Source organism: Rhyacophila brunnea, unplaced genomic scaffold (assembly GCF_057557595.1).
Source record: "Rhyacophila brunnea isolate RB1 unplaced genomic scaffold, BYU_Rbru_1.0 scaffold_7, whole genome shotgun sequence".
Taxonomy (NCBI): domain Eukaryota; kingdom Metazoa; phylum Arthropoda; class Insecta; order Trichoptera; family Rhyacophilidae; genus Rhyacophila; species Rhyacophila brunnea.
The window spans coordinates 31,266,784-31,293,446 of NW_028233339.1; the positions used below are offsets into that span (position 1 = coordinate 31,266,784).

The 26,663-nt window shown below is 34.1% G+C and overlaps 1 protein-coding gene and 1 long non-coding RNA gene across 5 annotated transcripts in view; both read right to left on the minus strand.

Annotated features, from left to right (window-relative positions):
* Window positions 1–1,068: 1,068 nt before the first annotated feature.
* LOC147064716 (uncharacterized) lies at window positions 1,069–3,408 on the minus strand. Its single transcript, XR_015071920.1, has 2 exons — window positions 3,230–3,408; window positions 1,069–2,915 (listed from the first exon to the last, which is right to left on the minus strand). It is a non-coding gene; the product is annotated as an uncharacterized LOC147064716 (long non-coding RNA).
* A 10,182-nt stretch (window positions 3,409–13,590) lies between these two features.
* Window positions 13,591–26,663, minus strand: part of dom (domino helicase) — a 49,606-nt gene continuing 36,533 nt past the window's right edge. For 2 of the 4 annotated variants that reach the window (XM_085958003.1, XM_085958001.1), the window contains 8 exons: window positions 24,613–24,648; window positions 22,346–23,483; window positions 21,700–21,944; window positions 20,755–20,877; window positions 17,737–17,982; window positions 17,434–17,577; window positions 17,124–17,342; window positions 13,591–14,750 (listed from right to left, as the gene is read on the minus strand). In XM_085958003.1, the coding sequence (XP_085814129.1) occupies window positions 14,742–14,750; window positions 17,124–17,342; window positions 17,434–17,577; window positions 17,737–17,982; window positions 20,755–20,877; window positions 21,700–21,944; window positions 22,346–23,483; window positions 24,613–24,648 (2,160 nt within the window). In that variant the 3' untranslated portion in view covers window positions 13,591–14,741. Of the gene's footprint in view, window positions 14,751–17,123; window positions 17,343–17,433; window positions 17,578–17,736; window positions 17,983–20,754; window positions 20,878–21,699; window positions 21,945–22,345; window positions 23,484–24,608; window positions 24,649–26,663 lie in introns of those variants that run through there. The other 2 variants (XM_085958002.1, XM_085958005.1) reach the window with 2 other exon arrangements.

The window sequence follows — 26,663 nt, forward strand, 5'->3', positions numbered from 1 at the left end:
TGCAATTTAAGTGCAACTAGGTAGTACACGTGGAGTTTCTTTTGTTTATGAAGTAGACACACAGTTGCAAAAAATATTTTATAGTGTTTGCAGCATTTTTATTTTTTAATTTTACAAGTACCAATAATAAAATTATAAAGTAGGTACCTACTTACATACCTAATATGTAAATAAATAATCATAGTGAACCTGTTGTGTTTACATGATATTGTGTTATAATATTATATATTATTATTAACTATATATAATAATATGAGTACCTTGGTATCAAAGTGGGACATGAGCCATCTGCAATAATTTGCAGGAGAGGCGATTTTTCATTTCATATAAATATTGAAACATAATATATATAAAAAAAATACTTGAGTAATGCTTAGAGGTATAGAATCACATTTATTAAGTTAAATCTAAGATATTCATTTTGTAAATATCAAATATAATCGTTCAAAATTGCTTACGTCCGTTTTTGACACATACTTTTGCGTTTGTCCGTGTTTGATACGCAAACGGCCGTACGTGTCCGCTTTTGACAGAAAGTTTAATTTTTTTAAATAAAATTGCAAGGTAGTTCAGATTTCTTTTATTGACAGAATTTAACAATAAATGAAAAGCCTTAAAATTAATAATCATTTATTTTCTGGAGATAGGTAACAATTCGCAGAAAATTTAAATTTTTTTAAAATAAAATTTCAAGGTAGTTCAGATTTCTTTTATTGAAAAGATTTAACAATAAATGGAAAGCCTTAAAACTAATAATCATTCATTTTCTGGAGATAACAATTCGCAGAAAGCTTAATTTTTTTAAATAAAATTTCAAGGTAGTTCAGATTTCTTTTATTGAAAAGATTTAACAATAAATGGAAAGCCTTAAAACTAATAATCATTCATTTTCTGGAGATAACAATTCGCAGAAAGCTTAATTTTTTTAAATAAAATTTCAAGGTAGTTCAGATTTCTTTCATTGAGAAGATTTAACAATAAATGGAATGCCTTAAAATTAATAATTATTCATTTTCTGGAGATAACAATTCGCAGAAAGTTTAATTTTTTTTAAATAAAATTTCAAGATAGTTGAAATTTCTTTTATTGACAGGATTTAACAATAAATGAAAAGCCTTAAAATTAATAATCATTCATTTTCTGGAGATAATAATTCGACTCCCGCAAGTTCCACGTCATCTCCATCAAGTGTATCAATAGCTTCTAAATTATTCACTTCTTCAAAGCATTCACATGCATGAATATCTTCAGTATATTGTTGGCCATCGATTGGCAAATTATTATTTGTTTCAATTATGTTCTTATACCAATGCAGGGTTTCTATATTCTTCCATTCGAGTCCAAAATGTTTCGAAAGTAGAGAATTTACATCGTTTATCTTGTTTTCATTCAGTTTAACGCCTATAGGAATCGGTGCTGGATTTACTGCATCGTATGTTTTATTCTTTTTTAGAATTTGCTTCTCTCTCGCGATGTCACAATTGTAAGGTATTTCACCTCTTACCACAATATTATTCTTTTTCGTTTTGCGGAATAAAATTCTCTTGCATTGAGATATTTTGAAATGTAATTGTGCTGTAGATTTTATGTTTATTTTAGCTTCGTCTTTCCAATTATGAGGACTCCAATCTGTACCAATTATTTTCAATGTTCCGTGTGCTTTAAATACATCATGATATTCTTCAATATGTATTATTGTTTTCTTTTTCTTTAAGTCTCTTTCGATAAGACCAAATACCCGATCTGCTGGAAGGAAAGAATGTCCAGTGACTGGAAAAATTATCTCTAGCTTAGTGATTGATGGAGGAGCATTGTTATGAAGCCATTTGGCACACATCGTTACTATTGTTAAATTTTTATTTTGGCCAGCACACCCATCTGCTACCAACCGAACATTTGTGTATCCGTTCAATACTTTTGATTGTAGTTCATTGAAAATGATTGATGCTACTTCATTTGAAGATTTCCTCCCTTGGTTTTCATTCCATGTATAAATTGACACATTTTGTGGTGACAAATTATTTTTTGACGTTCCTGATACGACTGCTAAATTGAAGCAGTAAAATTGTCTCGAGTAATAGGCGGACTGGTCACTAACTTTTGGCAACACAAGGTTTTTCTGGCAATCGAAGGACATAAGAAAACAATCATCGTTTTTCTTCTTCAAATATTCGAAAAAACAGTTTGCTTTTTTTTTGTGTAGAGTAAGTTTAAATATCAAATCTTTTTTCTCATTTTCATCCTTTTCTAATTTCACTTTTTCTTTTAATTCCAAACATGTGCTACATTCATCAGTGCTTGGAGTTGCAAAACTCATATTAAACCGGGTATTAAACAACATCCGAAAGTATGACATTTTTACTTTGAAGTCATCAGTGACGCTATTATTATACATTGACCATATTTTGGTAATGCTTAGATCTGAATCTAAGTAAATTCTTGTACTTCGGTCTCGTTTATAATGTGACTCGATTCCCTTGAGACATTTGGTGAAATCGATGACAGAATTCATCTTGTTTTCAAAAAGTTTATCCTTTCTTGATCCACCCCTTGTTTCAATGGGTACTAACATGTTATTTTTTTTAAACCGTTGGAAGACTCCGATAACTCTATGTTTTGTTATATTTAATGTTGATAAAAACGTGGCCCTGCATACGGGAAGACAATTCCCAGCAGTGTTTATAATGCTGTAATGAAATGTAGCCATTTTTTGTTTTATAAAAACTTTTTGACGGCGTCTTTTTGGTACGAGAGTCCTACAGTATTTCAAAATAAAAGAATCCTGCTTGTCTTTAGCTGGTGCAGAATAAAACGATTCGTGAAACTTCCTTATGTCTTCCATTGTCAATAATCTGCATTGAAGACCACGACGATGGCCGCATTTAGGAAAGGAAGGCACGCCTTTTGCAGAATATCTTGAAAAAATAATATATTTTAGTGTTTTATTCAACTTAGAAACCACGGTTTGAAAAAACATTTTGTTCTTGAACCACCCTTTCCGTGACCATAGTAATGACATGGAGGTAATAGCGTATGTGTAAATGCGTTAACAATGAAAAATACTCGTAAATAACGAGTGAAAATGCGCAAAGGTTAATATTTAAATATTATTATTCTTATAAAAACATAAAATTATGCTTGAGCACATCATATTTTAACAATAAATCGCATTTAAAAAAGATGCATTGTGATCGAAAAAGTTTTGTAGTAGTATTCTGATAGTACTTACTTTAAAGTCTTTTCTTTGGCCCTTTTCCACTCATTGGGCTTAGCTACACGTTTTCTAGCATTCCTTGAGTCCATTTCAGTTCATTAAATATTATACTTTTTCTTGAAAACTATTATAAATGCACTTATTTTGAAAAAAACTGACAGAGAACCTCTATTTTAGAATAATGTTATCAGAGTGCCGAAATCCCGGCAGCCATGACAGTCTGAGAAGATTCCTGCTCAGTGATTGGCTGGCCCTTACCTGCGCGCGCATATAAGTCAAGTGTCCGTTTTTGATATTATACACGAACTTTAAACACAAAAATCTCCATGAAAACGACCGTTTTTGATACTGTCGAAGGCATTGTTGGAAAGAGCATCACTAACACTACCAGAATCAACAAAAACATGAATTTAGTGGAGTGTGGCTTATGTCCCACTTTGATACCAAGGTACTCATATGTCCATAATATCGGTGGATTGTATGTAGGTACAAGAAATTCATATTAAGATTACTGAATCATTCTAATTTCATAAGTACTTACCAAATAATATTATTATATAAATAAATATTATCATACTCAATCTGATGTAGGTATATACATAATAATATACTATTATATTATTTCTCAGTGGTGAAGTGTGGAGGTAGACTGTTAAGATCCGACATAAATAGTGCATTGTGAGTCATACGTACCTATTTGTTTTTATTGAACTAATACTACAATAATTTACATAATATGGTGTTATATAGTTTTTAAAAATCAGATAAACCCAGGCCGAAATAAAACCATAATAGTTTCGGTACGCTTTGGGCAATCCTACAATTTTGTGCACACTTTTTCATTCATACTTCTCTTTTCGTTAAATATAAAGTACATATTATTATTACACGTCATGTTGTTGGTATTTTTTAACTCTTCAAGTGAAGCGCCTAGTTTCAGAAGCCCTAAAAAGGTTTTCATAAAATTTTGAGTTTGATATATATTTAGATATATGTTTTTGTCCACTATATATTGGACAAAATGTAAGCAATAAAACTTAATGTGTTCATTAAAATATATCGAAGCCAATATTATTTCATAATATGCTAGGTATCTATTATTTTATGTGGCGAACGTAATAACGAACGCCTGCACACGTGTTATTCTACCTTACAACACCCTCGTCCGCTTCGGATGAATTAGCCATCCCCACTCTCCGTGAAATGACAGCGTGTGTTCGTTGTTCCATTTAAAACAGATCGAGACACACCGTGGTTTGGTTATGACGTACATTTATCGATGTCCGATTATTATACACGATTATAAGATAATTGCATGTGATATACACAGAATAACATGTTAAACGATGACTAAATAGTATTTAAAAACATACTTTACCTTTTGAAGCAATCAATTAGCTTTTAAAATGCCTTAAAATGCCAAATTTCTAGCGGGACACTGAGTGGACGGCATGGGAACGGGCGTAATTTTTTTACCATGGTAAGGGAAAGGTTAAGATTTAATGAATCGCCAAACTTTTACGAAAATACAAACTACCGGATTTATTTCTAAACCACTCAAATACATTCAATAAACAAAAAAACACATCAGCGGTTATTTATTTGGCTGAAGCATTGTTTGCTCAGAGCGTAAAGTCGTAAACCGTGACATTTATTTTTCTTTATTAATATTAAATCATTTGAACTGTTTAAAAACTCTTTTTAAGAAATATAATAAATAAACAAAGACGTATTTAATTTACCTTCTGAGAAGTTCAACGTGTCAGTCATTTTACACTAAGATATTATCTTAGCTTATTGACATGGCAGCCTTCGGTGATTAAGGTAATCATGGAGAGACGCTTTACGACCTTTACGTGGCTAGGACAAGTGTTCCTGATGCCGCCAAAGAGTGTGACACTGCGTATCCTTATGGCACAGCCTCAAGGGTTCCGTTGCCATGGCCGGCCCTCCCTCACCCTGCAGCGGTGCTAAAAAAGCAACCTACGTGCTGCAGGTCTGACACGGCGGGAGGTGCAAGAGTTGGCGTTGAACCGAGGGAAGTGGCGTGAACTTGTGCTTGCCCTATGCTGGGAATAGAAGGTAAACCATTGCGCACTACCAGAAAATGCTATTCTGAAGATCACTGGCCGCCACTGCTGAGAGTATACTGTATATTGAAAGTATTAAACGACATTACAATTAATTTGTGACAGATGAACGGAAAGATATGAAAAAGTATGGTGTCGAATAGAAAATGCATTTTTCGTTCATCCAGTGGAAAGTTATTGTGAGAGTTTTATAAACAGATAAAAACTTTGGATCCTCGTTATACATAGGATACTGGTTGTATTTTTTTTATTGCTAGTGGTGTTGTTGTTATTAGTCACCCAGCTTGCAATGTGTTTAAAATAATAACCCCGATACCATACAATCAATAAAAAGGTTTATTATTAATAGTACCATAATTTTTTTTATCAAAAATAATTAATAAGTGGTAGCATTTTTCACTGAGAATATGAGGAACATCATAGCAACCAAAGGGTTTATTCTTGCAAAAATAATCATTAATATGTATGTTTCGCTTTTTTGCAGACAAGTATTTCAAATTTTTAAGAGTTTTGACATGTACAGAAAAAATGCAATCACAACTGACCACTATAAGACAGCGATGGATATTTTCGGGATATCTGACTTCACTGAGCCACCCCTTACAACTGAAGGACTAGTGACAAAGGAAGTATTTGAAAAAGAAGTCATGACTAATCTGAGAGATGAGCTCGGTTATATTGTTGTTAATAATAGCAAGAATAATTTTTAACAAATAATAGCCAGCATACTTTTTTTATGTCATCAAGAATAATAAATCACACATAACTTAACCAGCGCAGTATACCAATCATTAATTTGTCCGGAATTGTCATACAAAATGTAGGTCTCAGCATTAGATTTTTTCCTTCATTTGGTACATAAAATATACAGTGAACACCAAACATTTAAAATGTATTTATTATGTGTCCACATAATTATAATAAATATATTTTTTTATATTACATACATGTACAAGCAAACACAATCAGCGTTCCCAACTTAGCGTTTTTTTTGCCAGACTTGGCATTTTTGAATAGGCAATCTAGCAATTATGGCGTTTTTCGTCAGCTTAAAATTTCTCATAAAAATGTTAGAATATTACACTAGATTTGCTTGAAAATAAACATGCAAGTTATACTATGACTATTTTACCGATAAAATACATTTTATACAATATTTCATGACCAAATTTTGGATGCGGATTAATTTTTATTTATTTGACTTATTTATCAGTTTTGAAATAAAAAAATCTTCAATCATTGTTCTCGTGAATAAGTATAATTACGATTTATATTTTTTTAAATCTATACATTTCGCTAATTTTGAGAGAATCTATCATTTTTTCTTACCCCATCTGACATATTTTTGTAAATGACAGGCGGCAACACTGAACACAATAAATAAATTATTATGATCACATTCATTTTGATCAATTGGTTGTTAATTTTGTGGCATGGACATACTAATGGATGCAGCATGTGAAAACAAAATGGCTTTTGTTTATAACCCTGCTCTCCTCATATAAATTTAATTCGTTCGAAAACGGGTTAATTACGTAATGAATGTGGATGAAAAATGAACCTACCTACAGTTGCAAATCCACATTCATATTTATGTCTTTTCAGTATTGCTTTACATTTCTGCTAACGAGTGTACGGCTGTCCACATAATATTGTATTACATATTATTTTTGGCTCAACATAATGATGCATCCCCATTCTTTGAATTTTGCTATCCGACCTAGCAGAGCGGGGGTTCGCACTAATCTATTCAAATATATAAAAATAAATATAAAATCTATAATCTATACAGTAAATATTATGTAGATGAAAAATGAACTCTACCCACATTACAAATTGCATTAGTCTTCCACCTTTCGCTAACATGTCCATTTTAATACTTAACCTACCGCTCCTACCAACGTGGCGTACTATAGTAACTAAGCATTACAAATCGCACGTGCCACATTAGCATGTTTATACACATGCAACTTTGCCATACAAAATATGAATTTAAAATAAAATAATTATAAAATGTATATACTATCCATAAATACCTATTTTTATCTGTGAAACTCTGCACTGTCGCGGGTAACTGTAACTGCATCGTGTTTTTATAACCAGATGTATGAATTTTTTAGTAAAGCCATCATGTATGTTCCAAAGGCGGTGGCGAGTGAAGTTACAAAAAATGACAAGAATTCCACAAATGCCCTGTGTTTTGAAATCTAGGACAGTTTGATTGACTTTGTCGAAAAAAGCTCGGCCGGATCTAATCTGGTGTACAAACTGTATTCTGTATTGACTGCCGTAAGTCTATCGAAATAATGGTAGCCTCTTTTGGAAGCGATCAGCAAAATACTGTGCAGTCCCATCGAACATTTTTGTTTTTCATTCCAATATCCAGAATTGTGGATTGGCAAGCTCCCACAATTATCATGAAGACTATAAACATACCACACAAGCGTGAAGTTTTGATACTTTTCACAGAAGATATGACATGTTAGAGCTACAGCAACCGAGAGAAAACTATGCAATAGGCTTCATTTCATGTTGGAGAGAATATCACTAACAATGAAATCGCTATCTGCACGAGTACAAGATTAAATTGTTCAACTTTAGTGATGATTTCAGCACTTAGTTGTATTCTATTTTGGCACTTTCTTGAATGTATGAGATTTTGTTCGCTAGTTACAATTTTTATATTGTATTGTGTCCAGAGTACTCCATTGTTTGATGATTTCTTTTTCAAGTGATCATAATACTATTTATTATAGAGCAACTTTTAATGTGATAACATAGTATTGATTATATCCACCCAGAATCTACATATCATAATAATGAATGAACGAACATCTAAAAAACTAGATACCTACATAGGTAGTTTTTTTTTTAAATCAGTATAATTTTATTGGTTTTTGGTGTAGGTACTTTGCTTTGCACAATTTTCATTGTAGATAATAAATTCGTCTCTGTTCTGGCAGAACACACTAGCTGGAGAATACTAGTTTGAGTAATTTGACTTTGAAGTTGTTAAAATGTTTGAAATGGTCTATCATGCGAGTTTATTAAGTAATCGTTAAAAGGATGACGTTAAAATAAAGACTGTTTATTTAATAAAATTTATGTTTATTTCCTTATTTGTTTATAAAAAAACGAATTAGTGTTTTTTGCCAGAACACATTTTGTCCTTTTCAGCGGTACTGATTACACTAAGTGTTATTTAGTGTTTTCTGCCAGGAGAAAAATGCAGAATATTCTAAAGCCATTGTCATAGTTTTAGGGAAAAATTTTAGTGCGAAAAAATTATCCAGGTAGTTTTATAAAAAAAAATGAGATAGATACATACTGCATAGTATATTCTTATAGAGCGTAGAGATTATAAGTAGGTACATGTGTAAATAATGACAAGTAGAAGACATATTAATAATATTATAGAATAACAGAATAACTATCATTGTTAGAAAAGTAGCATCGTTAGAGTCATCATCATCAGTTTGAATCAATACATACAGGGGATGAAGCCCTCTCCAAGCTGATTCCATTTCTCTCGGTCCTGTGCATTGCCTTGCCACGTAATTCCGCAGTACTTAACCATTTAATCGATTCAGAGGCCTATAGGTCTATTTTGCGGACGTTTTGTACCTCTTGGGTATTACTGGATGACTACATTTGTCCATCAGTTGTCCCTTTTTCGAGCTATGTATCCAGCCCATTTCCATTTGTGGTTTTCAGAGAACACTAATACATCGCAAACCCTTGTCTGTTTCCTTATACATACATTCCGCTTTTTGTCATTTCGCGTTATGCCCAGCATGCACCTCACTATACCACGCTGTGCTACTATAAGTTTCTGGGTCTCTTTTTTACTTAGCTTCCATGTTTCACACGCATTTGTGATTACGGGAAGCACACACGGGTTTAACATTTTGCGCTTAAGACACGGGTCATTTTTGAAGACATTATTCAAACAGTCAAAAGTACTTCAGCCCAGCTTAACTTTGCGAACAATTTCATCAAATATACATCCATCTACAGACACTTGTTGTCCCAGAAAATATCAATTGAGTTACTGCAATATGGCTCTCTTGCAGACGAATCATAAAATAAATTGCATCTCTCATAATTACGAAAAAGTGTTTCAGCAGTGGCTTAATAGAAAATTAACCATGTGCCTGTGTAGTCAAATTAGGTGGTGATTCGTGAAAGGCATGACCACTTCTACGACTGGAAACATGACTTTCCTGGTTTCGTATTGCCTCGGTTAGATATATCACAAATGAAACAAGTGCGTCTTTTATGTTAGAAGAGTCACGTGAGCTTTGTTAGTAGAAGCACATATTGAATTTGTAGTTGATTCGAACACGAAGTTGGTTAAAAAGAGGGGTGGAGCCCATACGAGGCCATTCGGCCATGAGGTTCCTACTATGAAGAAGAAGAATGATGCTAACACCAAAATAATCAATAAACTACCTGGTACCATGCCTATTCTTGAAGACAATGGCCAGCGTTAAATAATATACAAAGTCAAACTGCATCTCTCATATACAGACGAAACTAAGATGCTCACACAGTGTAATTATTGTAGTTCCAAGATAAGTAGTGAAGAGTTGAATTATTCACGACTACTTCCGGTGCTGCTACCGTGACTTTTATTACTTGCTATCGTCTTAGGTAGACGAATTACAAAATAGACCGTGTAGGTATATCATATTGTGCAGGTGAATCAGAGGCGCGCTCGCGGTGCCCATCGAGGTTGTGAGGAGTGAGAGCCACGTTGACTCCTTGGCATGGTGCTATATCTTTTCGTGTATACTATCGTCTCAGGTAGACGAATTGCAAAATAAACTTTATATGATTCCGACGAATCTCGATGTACGCGCGGGATTCTCATTAAGTACCAAGTTACAGAGGTGAGGATTGGGAGTCACGACCACTTCCCGACCTGGTACCATTACTTTTCGTGTATACTATCATCTCAAGTAGACAAATCACAGAAGAAAGTGTGTCTCTCTGATTATGTATACGGGTTGTTAGGTAACGCACCTGGACTACATGTAAATAATATTTTTAATGAATTTTATAGATCAGTGGCTTGTTGTCGATTTTGATTATAAAACAATAAATGAATAAATAAAAGGACTGTGGGTTAAAAGCAATATTTATAATTGCTAATCAGGCTCTGTCAATCTCTCAGATCATATTGTTTTAGAGACTATAGACACTAAGTCGCTTGCCAGTATAAGGTGAAAAGTAAAAATGGTTCTGGCAGAAAACACTAACTCAATTAGTTGTTATTTCCAGGCAACATTTCATAATTTTTCATTTTGTGCGTTTTGCACAAAACTGTTTTTAAGCAAATGTATATTTTATAAAAAATAGTATGTTTTTCCAGACGGTAAAGTTTGAAATAAGGAACATTTTGGTATAACTAACTCAATATGTAATTTTTTCAAATTAGTGTCTTCTGCCAGAACAGTGACGTTATTGTGTTCATATTGATTTATTGTATGTGAGGATTTTCCTGAAACAAGCCTAGCATAGAATTCATTCACGTTCAATAAAATAAAACAAATATCTTACCAAATTTAAATGCTTTATTCACAATAACTAACAGTAATATGTACAAATTCTCCTGACGACTCTTATAATAACTAATTTACAAAATTTAATTCTAAATAAGATTTTTTAATCAACTCAATATCAATATGTAGATAAACATATTTTAAAACAATATTACCAGATTAAATTTAGATACATATCATTTTATCATTTTATCATAAAAATTATTGTAGTCCTCACTTATCCAAAATATTTTTCACAATGTAATAAAGCACCCATTCATATGAAGTTTTAATATGAAATCTCAATTAAACAAAAAAAAACAGGAAAATTATCTAAAATAATTTTCCGGTAGAAAATATTTATATTACAAAGTTTTATTTTTAGGGGTATATATTTTATGTACTGTCACAACCATAAACCATTTACCCGTAAACTACCCAATACAAATATTTATTTTGCTTGAATTCCCAGCATTAATAAATCATTTGTAATAATAAAAAGATATAAATTTATAATAATGTGACTGTACGTTAATTATTCCACTCAAAAGTTAATAATTCGGCATAAACAAAGCTAACGTTATTTTTATCCGAAGTAATGACAAAAATAAAAATATATATACACTCGACAAGACAAGTTTTCATTATGCATTTGTAAATCAAGTGACATTGTCAAAAAAACTAAAAACAAAAGAAACATTACTATTTTATGGCCAGAGAATTTATTGAAAGATTTAGATATGGAGCCTGTTGTGAGTTTTTGAAGTTATACTTCTTTTAGAGCGTTAGATAGAGTGAAATTGAGACAATGAAAGTGCACGACAAGTATGGAGTTAGTTGCGAATCAATCAGCTGTATACAAACGCAAGTTTGATAGTAGAATTGTTCCGTTCTTGCCTAGGCAACGAATTTATTATTGTCGGCCATTTCCAATTCCTTATGTAAACAAACGATTAAACGTCAGAGTGACAGTTGTTTCTTTAAAAATTAAAACAACGGGAAATATTAATATAATTTAGTAATATAAGTTAAAGTGTATAGAAATAAACCAACGGCACTCCAATAAGTGGCCCCTTTTCTTGAGTTAAATTACACACTCAAGAAAAGGGGCCACAAGAGCTAATCGAAGAATCTAGGATGTCACAAGTTTTGTTACGCCAAAGAAGTATAACTTCTAACGCGCGTACATAAGTACACGCACCGTGTTTTGTTATATAAATACATAATACTGTATACAGCGCACATAATGCCATACAGTAGTATAAAAATATTTACATAATGTATATAAAAATGATTTTGTTCATTTAGGTATTCTAGACAATGGTTCATTGTAATATGTTTCCAACACTGATGTTTTTTGTATCACATTGCAGCCCTGGCAAATAAATTTCAATACACAAAAGTGTAAACTTGCTAACATTTTAAATACCAAGAAAAACGACATTACATACTTTTTTTCCCATAGCGGCGCGGCAACTTACTGTGACAGCATATAACATGATGGTAATGTATTTGAGGCATTAGGTTATTTACAAATTAATTTTAATTACTTGATTTAATGATTATGCACTATTGAACTTAAATTGGTATCTTTCAAATATGTATTTAGTCATCCATTGACATCCATCGATCAAATCGTTGATCCAATATATCCAATATGGCTGCTGTAAAAAAAGACAGTAGGTATCTGTCATGCCGAATATAATTTGTGAAAATTGATTGTATCCGGATAAAATCGTTCAACGCAAAACAAACGTTGAAAAAAATTTAAACCAAAACTTGATGACTTTTTTTTATTGGCATTCGAGTACAAACATCTGTTGGGATATTTTGGAACATGTGCTTGAAGAGATTTTATTCCCATAGGGCGAGGTTGGCGAATCTTTTTACATACGCTTGCCAAAATTTGATGAAGATAGCACACATTATAGCTTTATCACTTTTTTCAATTACGCCATACATTTCGGTCCACCAATTTTGAAACTGTCCGCCAGAATTACTACTACTAGCTTCACCAAGATTTTGTTTCTTATTTGGTGCAGCCATTTTTTGTGGGTAGCAATGAAATTGTTTGTTAATATATTAATTAGTTTGGTTTTTCATGCACAAATTGACACCAGAATTGCTCCGATCAGATGAGGCATTCTCTCGCTACAGTGGTCTCTAGCATTGTAAATCGATCAAAATTAGAGGTTCGCGGCGCGGCATCACCCGTCGCCTGAGAGCTTAGTGCGATAATATTATATGATGCATCAAGCCTACGGGACCAGCCTATGCAATTATATATCCACGTTAAACGTTATTATTATAGGTATTTTTTCTCTCCAAACTCCCATGCAAAATCATCTCGCATGCCACAGGTGGTACGCGTGTCATAGGTTCACCACCACTGCCATACGGAATGCTTTTATTCAAAATGTTTGATTTATACATTTATGAATTATAGCAAGTCAATTTATTGTTCGAATATAATTATTAGATTATTAATTTGAATGGTGTTGCTAGAAATGCAAAAAAATGCAAAATTTGTAGGCTTTTTAAGGATATCATACATAAAGTGATTACAAGTAATAATTTAATGAATGTTATTTTTAAATATTTAGTAAGTAGCTATGTAATTATAACAACTTAAGTTCTATTTTACTGAACTTTAAACTTCCCTATTCCCCTTTATACATACATAATATTATGTACATACATACCTTTTTATTTACTGACGACTTTGATATCATATTTATTTTTTCGTGTATGCTTAAAAATTTATTTAATTTCAAACCATTTCTAGTTATACTTTTAGTACAATTTTGATTATTGTATATCAAGTTATACCACATACAAAAATACAGTTTGTTTTGAATATCCAAAAATAATTCAGAGACAGTAGAGGAGGTTGTGAAAAGATAATAATGTACTCATCTCTCGCAAAAATGCTGCTCGGTCTACAAATGCATAACTATGTCCTCAGTCTAGGTGTACTTTAACATCAAAATTTAAGATAAATAATGCAAATTTTGCACAATTTTCCCTTTCCTTTTTTAATTATTATAATATATAATATGCTTTTAAATACTGCTCCGGTTTACTGCTACACTTTATAGGAATTTAACATTCGATTTCATTCGCAATGGGATCATAAAATGCAAAATTTTACAATGTATACATGGGCAGAACTGCAAAATATTTTTATTATCAGATAGAGAGCTTACAAGATTTTATGTATGTATTTGGATTTGATACAAATCTATATACCTTTGGAATGTGTCGCCTAATCCTGAGGCTTAATTTTGTTGTATAATAAATAAATAAATGACCTGGCGAATAATAGTAATAATAATAAACTGCTACCGGCTCGCCAAACTATGTCCAGTACACAATTGTCGTACACGTAAACTAAAATTAAATTTATAATACTCATATCAAAGGTTGACCGACTGCGCGATGAGTGGCCAATCTGAAAAATTCTGACAGTTTTGCAATTGCCATTATTTAAATATTTATATAGAATCCTGTTTTTAATATTCACTGATGTACGGTGAAAGATGAAATCAATACAATACAATTAAAGTAAAGTATAAAAAGTGAATTTTAATCTTACGCAAGAATAAAGTTTTCGGTCAGATTATGAAATCTGACATCTTGAATGTTCAAAGTAACATTCACACGAAAAAAAAAATTATCTTAAAGATACGAAACCGGATAAAGTTAGCTTGTGGTCGAAAAAAAAATTATATGTAAGTATATACTAATAGTGAACACATTAGAAGCAGAGTTTTTTTCATATCGCACTCATATTCATAAACCAGCAGACAGCCGGTTGTTTTCTATTACTATCAGAGAACACTGCTATGGGAATGCTGCGGTAATTTCCGGATATTTTTTACACAGCGCATCTTGTTACTTTGGCTGAAAACAAAAATAATAAATTATGTAATCATAGTGGACACTTGATTGTAATTTATAATTCTCAATAAAAAGTTGTTATAGCCAAAACCATTCTAGCTCATACCAACATCTATATCAAGTCTTCCACATTGTATAATGTTATGTATGCACTGGTATGTATGGTTTTTGCACGCTGATACTATTACATCATAGCCAACTGCACTTTTGACCAAAAATGAGATTTTGATGGCATTTTGTTATAAAGGATGTTTTCTATGCTCACACAAAATTTCAAACTCCTAAACCTATATATAAACACATTATCGTTCTTCAAACAAAACTGCAGGTGCCAAACTCCCAATATCGTAAATGGAACAACTCCGCTCTTTACATAAATTTTCTATATAAAACGGAAGCTAAAATAGTGTATTAAAACACAGTGCAGCCTATTTGTAAAAAAATTAATTTTCCTAGTGTATTTTTGGAATTGTTAAATTCCGCTCGATAGTTAAATTATTATGTTTTTTGTCATTCCTGAAGAATTAGCCCAAATGGAGTTGTGGCCCAATGGGTTTGCAGATTAAGCATTCGATAATCTTTTTGCATGTTGACTTGTCACAGCAGATACTCTATCTCTGGCACTATTGAGTGGAATTAAAAGCTTTCTTTTCTGTTTCTCCTATTCACAATATTTCTACATTCAAAATAATTCTCTTCATTTACTTCTGCAAAGGATTAAGCATTTTAATGTTAATGAAACTCCACACGACATCAAATACATACTGAATTACGAGCATGGAGAATATAGTAGTGGTGAAAGTAAATGTGGGAGGAGGGTTTTAGTACCAGAACCTAACTATGGCGAAGTTCGACGAATGCTCGGTATGAAAGTCGCACTATAGGTATGGCCTCAGCAGAATGGACGTTATGTTACTTTTTATGAGAAATGCTCGTTAGTCATTCACTCAACCCATTGAGTTCTTGTTTTGGGTCCTAAACACATACAGAAATATGACATTTGAATTTGTCGGACTCGGGATTTGAATTTGCGACCCACAAATTTAGAGATGTTTAGCCACTTGCTACTGCGGGTGTGCAAATAATTTACAAATCTTAGTAAAATACAGCACACTTTTGTCACCATATTTTTGCAAAACACCTCAATGGAATATCAATTACATTGAACTGCACAAAACTTTGCACAGTAAAACCTCATTAATAAGAACACCGATAATTCGAAATTCGCTGTAAATCGAAATTTTCGCGAAAAAAAAGTCCCTTGAACATTATTTTCATATAAAACCATACCTTTAATTCGAAATGATTTCAGAGTCCTGGCATATAAAAATATTCAATAAATCGAAATCAAGTACACTATTTCATGAGCCAGTCATTGAAAATTGTGAAAGACTTTTTAAAACATCGTAAATTGTTTATTTTATGAAAGTAATAAAAATAATCCTGCCATTTTATGACCCATTAACACAACAATAACTTATGTTTCAGGGCTGTAGGTATTTAATTGTTCATTGTTTATTGGATTTTCACAATTGTGTTGACAAATTGGAAAAATAAAAAATATTTCGTATATTTTTTATAATTCTAACTTCAATTAATGGATGAATGACACATGGTATTTGCACAGATTTTAATTTGAAAGAATTGTATTCTAAATTTGGTAGGCACATCTATGATCATAAACGAAATAAATGAAAATCAAAAAAAAAAAATCTCAAAATTTACATTTCATATTTCGTAATTCGAATTTTTTTTTCGATTTTCCATCCCGTGGAATTCGTATTAACTAGGTTTTATTGTATTTTAATTAACGGCAATTTCAGTTAGCACAAGTCTTGATAATGGTGTAACAACTTGATGTAGCTATTGACTAAAAACTAAATTGTGGAATTTAATATAATCGATATGTATTGGAAGGGATGAATAACTGCCAAAAGTCAATGGAAACAACATATCGTAGGTGTTTTGTAAAAAGGGCGAATCAACCATTTTGGCGAAATCGAGATTTTAATGAAAATACAAAATGTACCCCACTAGCTTTGTTGTGTAAAAACGGCGAATTTTTATCTCCACAGGAAAGTACTTAAAAACGATAATCGACTAAAGCTAAATTAATTAAAATTACGAAATAAAAAGCAAATGTGACATATTAGGCCTTTTAAAATATTATATAATAATACCTATTATAATGACAGTATTCTTTCTAAGCTTTATTATAAACTTGTTAGATATTTATAATCATCTACAGGTAAAAAACAAATACATGTCAAAAGTTAAAAATCCTCCTCCTGTAAAGTAGCATTTTGGTTAATTCGCCCCTTTTACAAAACACCGACGATATAATTCAATATGTTAACTTATAGATTATAATAAGACCTGTGTATCGGCGGGAGGTATTTGTTGTGAGTGTGTAGTGGTGGAGGTGTGCTGGGCGGGTGCAGCCGCTGCGGTCGTTTGCTGCGGTCGAGCCTGTCCAGCTGAAGGTTGTCTTTGAAGAGCGGCTGACACTTGCGACAGAATCACTTGCGCGTGGCCTGTCGTACCCGTACTCACTCCGTGAGCTGTTCTTACTTGACTCACGTTGCCTCCGACCACCTGATCGAAGACGATGCAGAAAATTACTTACAAAGATAAAGACAACAATATCCAGGGTCAAGCTCGAGAGAAGCGAGTGGAGATATTTTACCTGTATTGTCTGACGGGGAACAACTCTAGCACCAGCCTGCGGGATCTGGCGCATGACTTGTTGTAAATGCTGAACTGTCACTCCGGCCGGAAGGGCTTTGTGACCGCCCTGCGCCTGAACGATCACCTGAGTGCTTCCACCAACCTGCAAAATCATCATTTTTGTTAGTCTAGCTAGGAACAAAAACGGCAGTATCCATTTTTGAAAAATGAATGGTGAGTCAATAAAAATGTTCAGCAATGGAAACGAAGTATGTACTCAATCTACTGGTTACTAGAAAACAACACCGATATGTGAACTGACCTGAGTGAGTTTCTGCCCTTGCCCCTGTCGCTGCGCCATGGTGAACTGCTGTAAATGAAGCTGTCTGAGTTGTTGGGGTGTGGCCATCTTCATAGGAGCTTTACCGGAGACGGCGGCGGCTACACCCGACAAAACACCTACACTGCCTGCGGCACTCTTTACCCCGCTGGCCCCCACTCCACCCGCGCCCATTGTAGAACCTCCCACTGTCACCCCTACGCGTTCACCGCTCGCTCCTTGGACGGCCTGCAATTACCAGTGATATTGTTTACCTCTATGCTGAGAGAGAGGCATAGACAATAAATTATTTTACAATTACTGGAAAAATAACAACATTAATTTCAAGGAATCTCAAAATAATTCCGAAATTTAGCACATCACACTGCATTCTGTCATTTTCTGTCTGACTGTCATTCATACTAAATTGTACATGAATTGCCTAGCCATAGTTCACATTTTGCAATGTTTTCATTTTTTAGTTGGTGATTCTCAAATTTGACATGGGCACATAACCACTTGGTAACCACCGAGCATATTGGAAAGATTTTTTAAAGTTCCGTTCCGTGCAGAAGCGTAACAATTTGTTTGAAAAAAAGGGTCAGTCGGGTGACCACACAAAAGTATGAGAAAATTTGGTTAATTATTTTTCTATTGGAGGTCTAACTTTTTTATTCATTTATTTTTAGAGTGATAACACCACATCATCTTATTTTTGGATTAATAACTTGCGATGTTATTTTTTATCTCTACCTAATGAGAGGGGTGAATGGCTAACAACCATCTCTGTGGACGCCCATATATATGCGTTGGGGTGAAAATCTCATACGGTCCACTGTCACCCTATTTTCAAACAATAAATCATAAAAAGGGTCGAAATTACACATTTGTATTGCAGTGTTATTAAAACCCCTAGTTAGGCAAGTATGTCTATTGCATTATTTTTAACACAAATGCCATGTTTATGCATTGGAGTAAGAAGGCAAACAATATTTTTTTTATTATTTCTTCGAGAGGTAATACTTTACATTATATCTGTTTCACCATGCGCTAATCAAAAATGACGTTATTGCCCATGCCTCTCTAAATGTATAAATCTATGTTAAAAAAATAAATAAATAAAACCAATCAGAAATCCATTTATCTTACAGTCATGGTGGATTACACAACTCAGGATAGGAGACGGAATGAAATTTATATATACGTGGCTTTTCTTAAAACTTGATTTTTTAAGAATGTGAGTTATGACTCCAGGCAGCTCATATCATCAGCCGGGTTCGATCCACTGCTGGATGGGGCCTCCCCATACATTCATATACATATATTGTAATGAAATGACTATAAAAAGCAAATCTGATTACATATTACGTGACACCAAATTTTTAATCACACTTTAAAATCACCCATTATAATTTTAAATGGCATCAATTGCCTACACAACAAAACAATCCGCAAAACATCATACATGTGGTCTCCAAACTCCATAAGAATGTGAGCGTACAGAAATTGAGATTGTCCGTTTATACATATTCCTTCTTTATAATTTTTTATCATCGTCCTTTATCGCACCATACATAATATTATTATATTACTTAAAATAAATTAGGACATCGGACATCCAATAAAACATAAAATGCATACTTTAATTACTTATTTATAAACAAAATAATAATTGAAAAATATCTTGAAATAAGTGAGTAAAAGTAAAAATATTGAGTGAAAAGAATGGCATTCACTTTCCTCCACATTTTTTTCAATTCTCGGTGAGTAGGTACCTTGTCACTTCCATCCAAATGCAATTCTCTGTGAGTCTGTTTCTATATTTACTTTTAACCACCTTGATAGTGAAAAATGTTGATTCACATAAATAGGTAGAACCGAACAATGCCTTAATTTGGAGTGCAATTCCAACTAAAATTTGATACTTTTCTGTTGGGACGAAATGCCATATAGAATCTACAGTTGAGGCAACAAACTTATTAAGCATTTCATTGAAACTTAGTTCAAGAAATATTTCATTTCGGAGTCTAATAATAAAATTTGAGAGGCAAATTTATAAATATGATAAAATGTCCTACACGAGCTACCAAAAATGCCGCCGCGAGCGACTGTTTAACGATCACTGATATAGACATAAAAGATTCAATGAAACAATAGATAAGTATATCTTGTTGTCTATACAATGATCACTTCAAATAATGCCTCTAATAACTTCACTGCAATAAGACTTAATATTTGCAAAATTGAACATGAAATTGTCACTAGGTACATAAGAATCAATATTATTAACTTACCAATGTTTATAATTATTACAATATGTTATCAAATTATAATCTGTTCCACTTTTCTGTTTACTGTAATAATTATCTGATAATTAATTGCTCTTATCACAATTAATTCATCACATGTGTATGTATGGGGAAAAAATTTGATGTTAATAAGATTTTATAGATATAATTAAAAGTAGACTACTTTATATTATAATATGTAGTATTTTAAATGATTCTATTTTTTAGAAGTTCAATTGCATACACTTAATTTATTATTCAAATGAAATCTGATCATAGTACAAAATTGAGTAAAAATATAAAACAACTGTCAATTATTGTCAAAAACACCAGCAATAATTTAGCGTTTCCTAGTTAGCTTTAGCATTTTGAGTATGCAGGCTTGTATGTAGTTTGCAGAGTCATAATATGTCATTATAAGAAGTCCAGCTTTTTTTAAATGTTAAATTTTCAATAAACAATATCCACCACTCAGAGAGGATTTCTTTATCCTTGCCCTAAATGTTGACCCCAAAACAGGTGTCGATTTCATCTATGAAAAGATTTTTTATTAGCTGCAATGATTTGTTAATATTTTCACCAAACCTAGCATTCCTTCCTGGTAAATAGCTTCTTTGTTACCCCGCCTGGCTTGTCTTTTAATATAGTAACACTACAATAAATAATAAGGAATGAGATTTATGTAAGTAATGATAAATATTATAGTAAATGAATGTTAAAAAATGTGTTATACAGAAAATATAGTTGCCTGGAGTTGCTTCTGATGGGTGAGAGCAGCCTGTTGGCGCTTGAACAGCGTGCTAATGTCCATGTCGGTAACTCGCGCTATCGTCTGCTTGCTCACTGTTCCCAACGCCTGAAATAATATTAATTAGATCCGTTCACTTGTGTGGTGGCATTGAAAATTATCCACAGAAACAAAACCACAATAATAATGAGGTCTTTAATACAATCTAAGCGCGATTATATGGCAGTGAAGATGACTTATTAATAAACATATTCTGTCAGCCTCCTCGATAAACATAAGATGTCTTTTATTATTATTACCAATATGCAAAACAACATACCACAAAATAATGCAAATAAATTGTTTATAATATTATGTAATGTGTATGAAAATTGATGAAACCATCAAAGCAACACATATGTCATATTATACCAGCAAGGTAAATGATAATTTCAGTTTTATCAAATGATTTTGAATCTATCAAAAAATTACTTAGCACCACCTTATGATTCACCAATATAAGAATACCATAAATACAAATATAAATTAAAAACAGACTGTCAAATGTGAGCCTTATTTATGTTTTGTATAAAAAAAAATGAATCTATCATACAATTCTAATGGATTTAAGTTTTGTACTATTCCATTTAATTCCTTCATTTATCTATTTTATTCCTTAAATAGAGTACAAAACTTAAATCCATTAGAATTTAAATTCAAAATCCATCAAGTACCTTCAGTCGATCGTATTACTATAATACAATTTTATATTGACAGCAATGGGCTTTTATTATATTTGTCTCGATGTATGTCTGTCTGTAACACAGTGCAGCGCAACATAGCGCAACATAGCACACACACAAACACTCTTTCTCTCTGTCTGTCAAAGCTATGCACTGCTAGCAATAAGCTGTCTCTCTTTGACACTTTAAAAAAATTGTTGAAAATAACCTGGGCAATTTGCGGTCTCTGTTGAGGTGAAGAGACTTGAATGGCGGCCACCGATACGGGAATGGTTTTGGTAGTCGACACCTGCTGAGTGACATTCATCTGTTGCACGAGGGTTCCTTGCTGGACACCAGCCGCCGGTTGCTGGAACATCTTCTTCTGGCGAGCAAGCGCCTGCTGCCGCAGATACTGCAGCTGAGCGGAGTTCAACGACTTGCCGCTTGCTGTCACTGTTCCTGCGGCCGCCGCTTCATTAGAGAATCACAATATTGATTATGTGTATCCATTGCAGAAACAAAAAAGGTAATTAAATTAAATTTAAGGCTACAGATAGTAATGGGTGGTAATTCGAGTATCAGACATTTTCCTTAAATCTCCTTTGTAATTTACCCATCTGTCAATGTGTCAACTGAGAAGGGTTCCGACAAAAAAGTTGAAAGTCACTTTGAGATACAAAAGATGAAATTTATAAAAAAAAAAAAAAAGTCAAATTCGGAGCATAGTCCGATTGCAAATGAAGTGACTTTTACTATGTCATATGACAAAGTGTCCTCTATGAAAAAATTGAATAATCAGTTGTAACGTAATATATTATGGATCACAGAATTGTTTTTTTAACTTAATCTAAAAACATATAAATAGCTCTTACCTTTAGCGACCACAGAAGCTCCCTGCTGAGGAGCAACCACTATTCTCTGCTGCCTCTGGGCGGGGTCGGGCTGAGAGGTGCGCTGTGGAGTACGCAGAGGGGCAGCATTCGGCAGAACAGCAATCGTGGGGGAAGCGCCAGCAGGGGGAGGGGAGGCAGCCACCTTCGCAGTGGTCTGCAGGCGGGCAGTGGTGGGGGTATCAGCGGAAGGGGTGGCGACAGGAGGGGCGCTCTTCTGCTTCTCCTTGGCAATCCTTTCAGCCCTGCGGGCTGCGATCTCCATGGGAGTAGGCGGAGAATCATATTCGACCCCATACTCGCCGAGAACAGCTGCGTGCTTAGGGTTCTTCATGGTGGGATCATCATACCTTCGTTTGGGAGCGGCCGTCTTCTTGTTGAGAACGCCTTTCATGGCGTCGTGCCGGGAGAGAACGGCGCGCGTGAATGACACGTTGTTGTCCTGCTCGTAGAGGCGGGAAGTCCCGGCTGGGCGTCCCCCTCTCGGGGTGGCTTTGCAGACGCCCTTGGTCTTCTTCTGCTTCTTCTGAGCTGAGTCGGCAGATGGTTTTCCCTCCTCTCGGGGCAGAACAGCGGCTTCGTATCGGTTGCGGCACTGCTTGGGGGAGCGGTACGCGCTGGAGAAGTTGTTGACAGTATCGGCCACGAGGTCCCAGTTGGGCGTGTGCGCGGCGGAGGCGGCGGCCAGATCGAGCGGCAGACCCTGCGACCTCACGGCACGCAGCAGCGCCATGTCCTCTGTGACGCTCCAGTCGGGGAGGGCGTCTGGCTCGGGGTGCGGACGGGGCGGCGGCTTGGATCCGGGAAGGGGTGCCGGGGGTCTGGCCGCGCCGCGGTATTTCTGCAGTTTGATATCCCGGCGCATCTTGGCAAGAGCGGGGGAAGGTCTCTCGAAGAGAGTGCGAGGCGCATAAGCGGCTTCCTCTTTGCGGTGCGTCTTGAGCGGTCTCCTTCCGTCTGGGCTGTGTCCCGCCTCCGGACGCGGCCTTTTGTTTTCGCGCTTCACGTAGACGGGCGGCAATTGAGATTCGAGCATTATCCGCCAGTCGTAGAGGTATCCCAGTGACGCATCCACGTAGACGTCGTCCTCGCCTTGCGGAGGCGTCGGCGGACACCACATCTGAAAAGGTTTGCCCAGTCAATGTGACATAATCTACCTACCCCGGGATCAAAGAATGGTACAATTGACTGGAATATTTTGTAGAAATATAATATAGTGATTCTATCTTTCACGTGCCATTTCCTTCTCATCACAACATAATATTGTGATAAAATTAATAAGAGAAGAGGAAATATAACAAATTCATGTGATTACACAAACCAATTGAAATTCTTTATCATATCACACTTCAGATAAATTCGAGTGTCACTCTTTATTGTGATCAGTGGAAAAATAATCCGAATGGTTAATTTTAATTATACAATTAAAATTTATTCAAAAAGTTCATTAAGCTATAATTATTATCCTAAATGAGTTTGCTCTATTTTAATTTGGGGAATCCTGTTTGTTCGTGTTATTATTACATGTTGTATCAATTCAGTTACAAATTAATTGTATCATCAAATCGTTGGACTATACTTAGAGGGAATTATATGACCTTTTTGTATAGGTACAACATAATATGACAGCGATTCCAGAACAATTATGTATTACAACTGTGAAAAATTTACATTCTCTCCACCAACAAGTATTTGTTTGTAAATAAAAAAAAATGCAGCCTACTGTTGTTTTCGATTTTACATGATTGACAGTCATCACACGTTCTATCTATATTATGATCCAGATTCAACATCAAGAATCTCCAATGCGAAATATGAGAGATAGAAGTTTTCTTTAACAAATTTGGTTTTGCATGCAATGTGCCCTGACATGTCTGAGCTGTTGCCTACCATCTGCACTTTCATATTTAATATTGCCAATAGATACTGCATGCCATTTAAATATTATAATTGAGAGTTCCACAGAGAATTTTTGCCAATTCGTTATGTATTCTTTCGGTGGTAGTTTAAATAGGTGATATTCACAAGAGCAGATTAAACAATGTCATTTTCTGTCATATTGCTTATGATAATGTAGATTAGCTATTCAGAGTGCACAATGTTAGACATTTCAAATATTGACAGGAAACATTGTACGTGATCAGACTTTTGATAATCCCAACGTAATTTAAAAAAGGTCGGGAGTATGTGAAATAATTACCGCGATTTATTGTCAAGTATAAAACTAAAAATTGGAAGTACATACTTACTGGCATTCTTTCAGTAGCATCTTGTGATAGCCACACCTGAAATGGAAGGGAAAGTTCATTGAAATGGAAGTTTGCAATCTACGTATTGTATGTTACCTGTCTACAGTCACTTCAGATGACTTGCGGAATGCACAGTTCCAAATTCTGACAAGGACAACTTGTTACACAATACACACTGAGATTCAATTATGTTTTGGAGCAGTGGCGAAGGGTGGGGTAGGCTGTTAAGATCTGACATAAATAGTGCACACTAAACTTGTCAGTCATACTTATTTGTATTTTATTGTTATTGACTACAAATTGCAGTGTTGGGTTAGTTTTTAAAATCAATCAAACCCTTTGTAAACCAAGCCATACTATTTAATAGTCAAAAAATATTCGTCCATCTATAAAATATCTAAAATAACGCCACTAAATCATACATAATTTTAGGTATTTTATAGATAGAAGAATATTTTTATTTTAAAAACTAACCAGCATTATCTGCGATTTGTGTGTTGTTTAGTGTGCACTATTTATGCTGGATCCTAACAACCTACTTCTACCCTTCACCACTGCCATAGAGTTACAGCATAATATAAAGCAGTTACGTATTTGAATCCTGTTTCGCTCACAAATAGGTGATGTGAAAACTGATCTCTAGCAATTTTTACTTATTATTCCGCTTATTATTATGCTCAGCATCTCAAATTGTAAGTTTAAAAAAATACATTCCCAATTATTGTAATATTATTTGTAAATTATGTATCTGTGTGACCCTTGCAAATAAGTCTTAAATTATGTTTACAATAAGAAACGACTTACAGCTAATTTATTCATTAGCCTTAAGCTAGGGTTTCCTAAGAAAGCGATGCCGTTATGTAGCGGCCGTAACATGACGTGATGCGGCGGACGTAAGAAAACGGCCATAAGAACGGTAACCAAAACTTAAAAAAAGACGGACAACGGTCAGTAAGCATATTGTGGTGACGAATGGACAATCTAGACAGCATTTGGAAGATGAGGAGTCACGGAAGACAAAAACTGTCGTTTGGAGAGCGAGATATTTATAAATTGTGTTACATAGGGTGTAGGGAATCCAATCCCGGGATCCTGAACAATTTTCGATAATGGGATTAGTAAACATAATCCCGAAATTTCAGGATTGATTTTTTATCAAATGGTACAAAATTATTATGTTAGCGACGTGTATATACCTGCACATGTCACAGGGGGAATCGCCAGATGCTCATGGAAAATAAATAGGTAACCATTTTTTGCTGTCATACCCAATCGTAACAACATGAGAAAAATAATAAATCCGTTTATTTAACCAATTAGACGCCACCGATGTGCTGGCATGCGAAAGGCGTCTAACTGCCAGTGCCACAGACGTGCAGGCACGCACTTGTTTCTACTCAGAATTATATGAATATATGCTTTAATTTTAATACAAACACATCCAAGCAATTGTTAGAATCTCGGAATGTTTGTGGATTTTATTATTGTATTTATTGTCAACACGATGCTATTTTTTATTTTAATTGAACTCGTATTTGTATTCGTTATCTTTTCAACACAATGACTACGGGCCCTTTTAATTAATTTTGTAATTAACGTGTTATTTGCATTTGAAAATCGATTAGCAAAAACAAAAATTTTTACGTCCCGTTATCATTGAGAAACATAAATACAACTGTTTGACTTTCCCATTATTAATTTATATTACAATATTATTTACTTCATTAAACCTACGTATTTCCAAGATTTAACGTACACAATATTAACAATAAAATATGTTTCAAATAGTATAAATTATACTAAACATTTTTGACCGATTTTATCAATCCTATTTGTATATATATATAAATTTAATATTAACCATCGAAAAAATGACAATCCTGGGATCGTCAAATTGTAATCCCGAAATCCTGGGATCAAAAATTTGGCTCGGGATTGGATTCCCTAATAGGGTGTATTTCAAATTTTACTGTGTCGCCGTCTGTACTGCAACGAGGAAAAAGTCAGGTAATACGAGGGGAGTTCCATAAGTCCGCGGAATGGTGATGAAA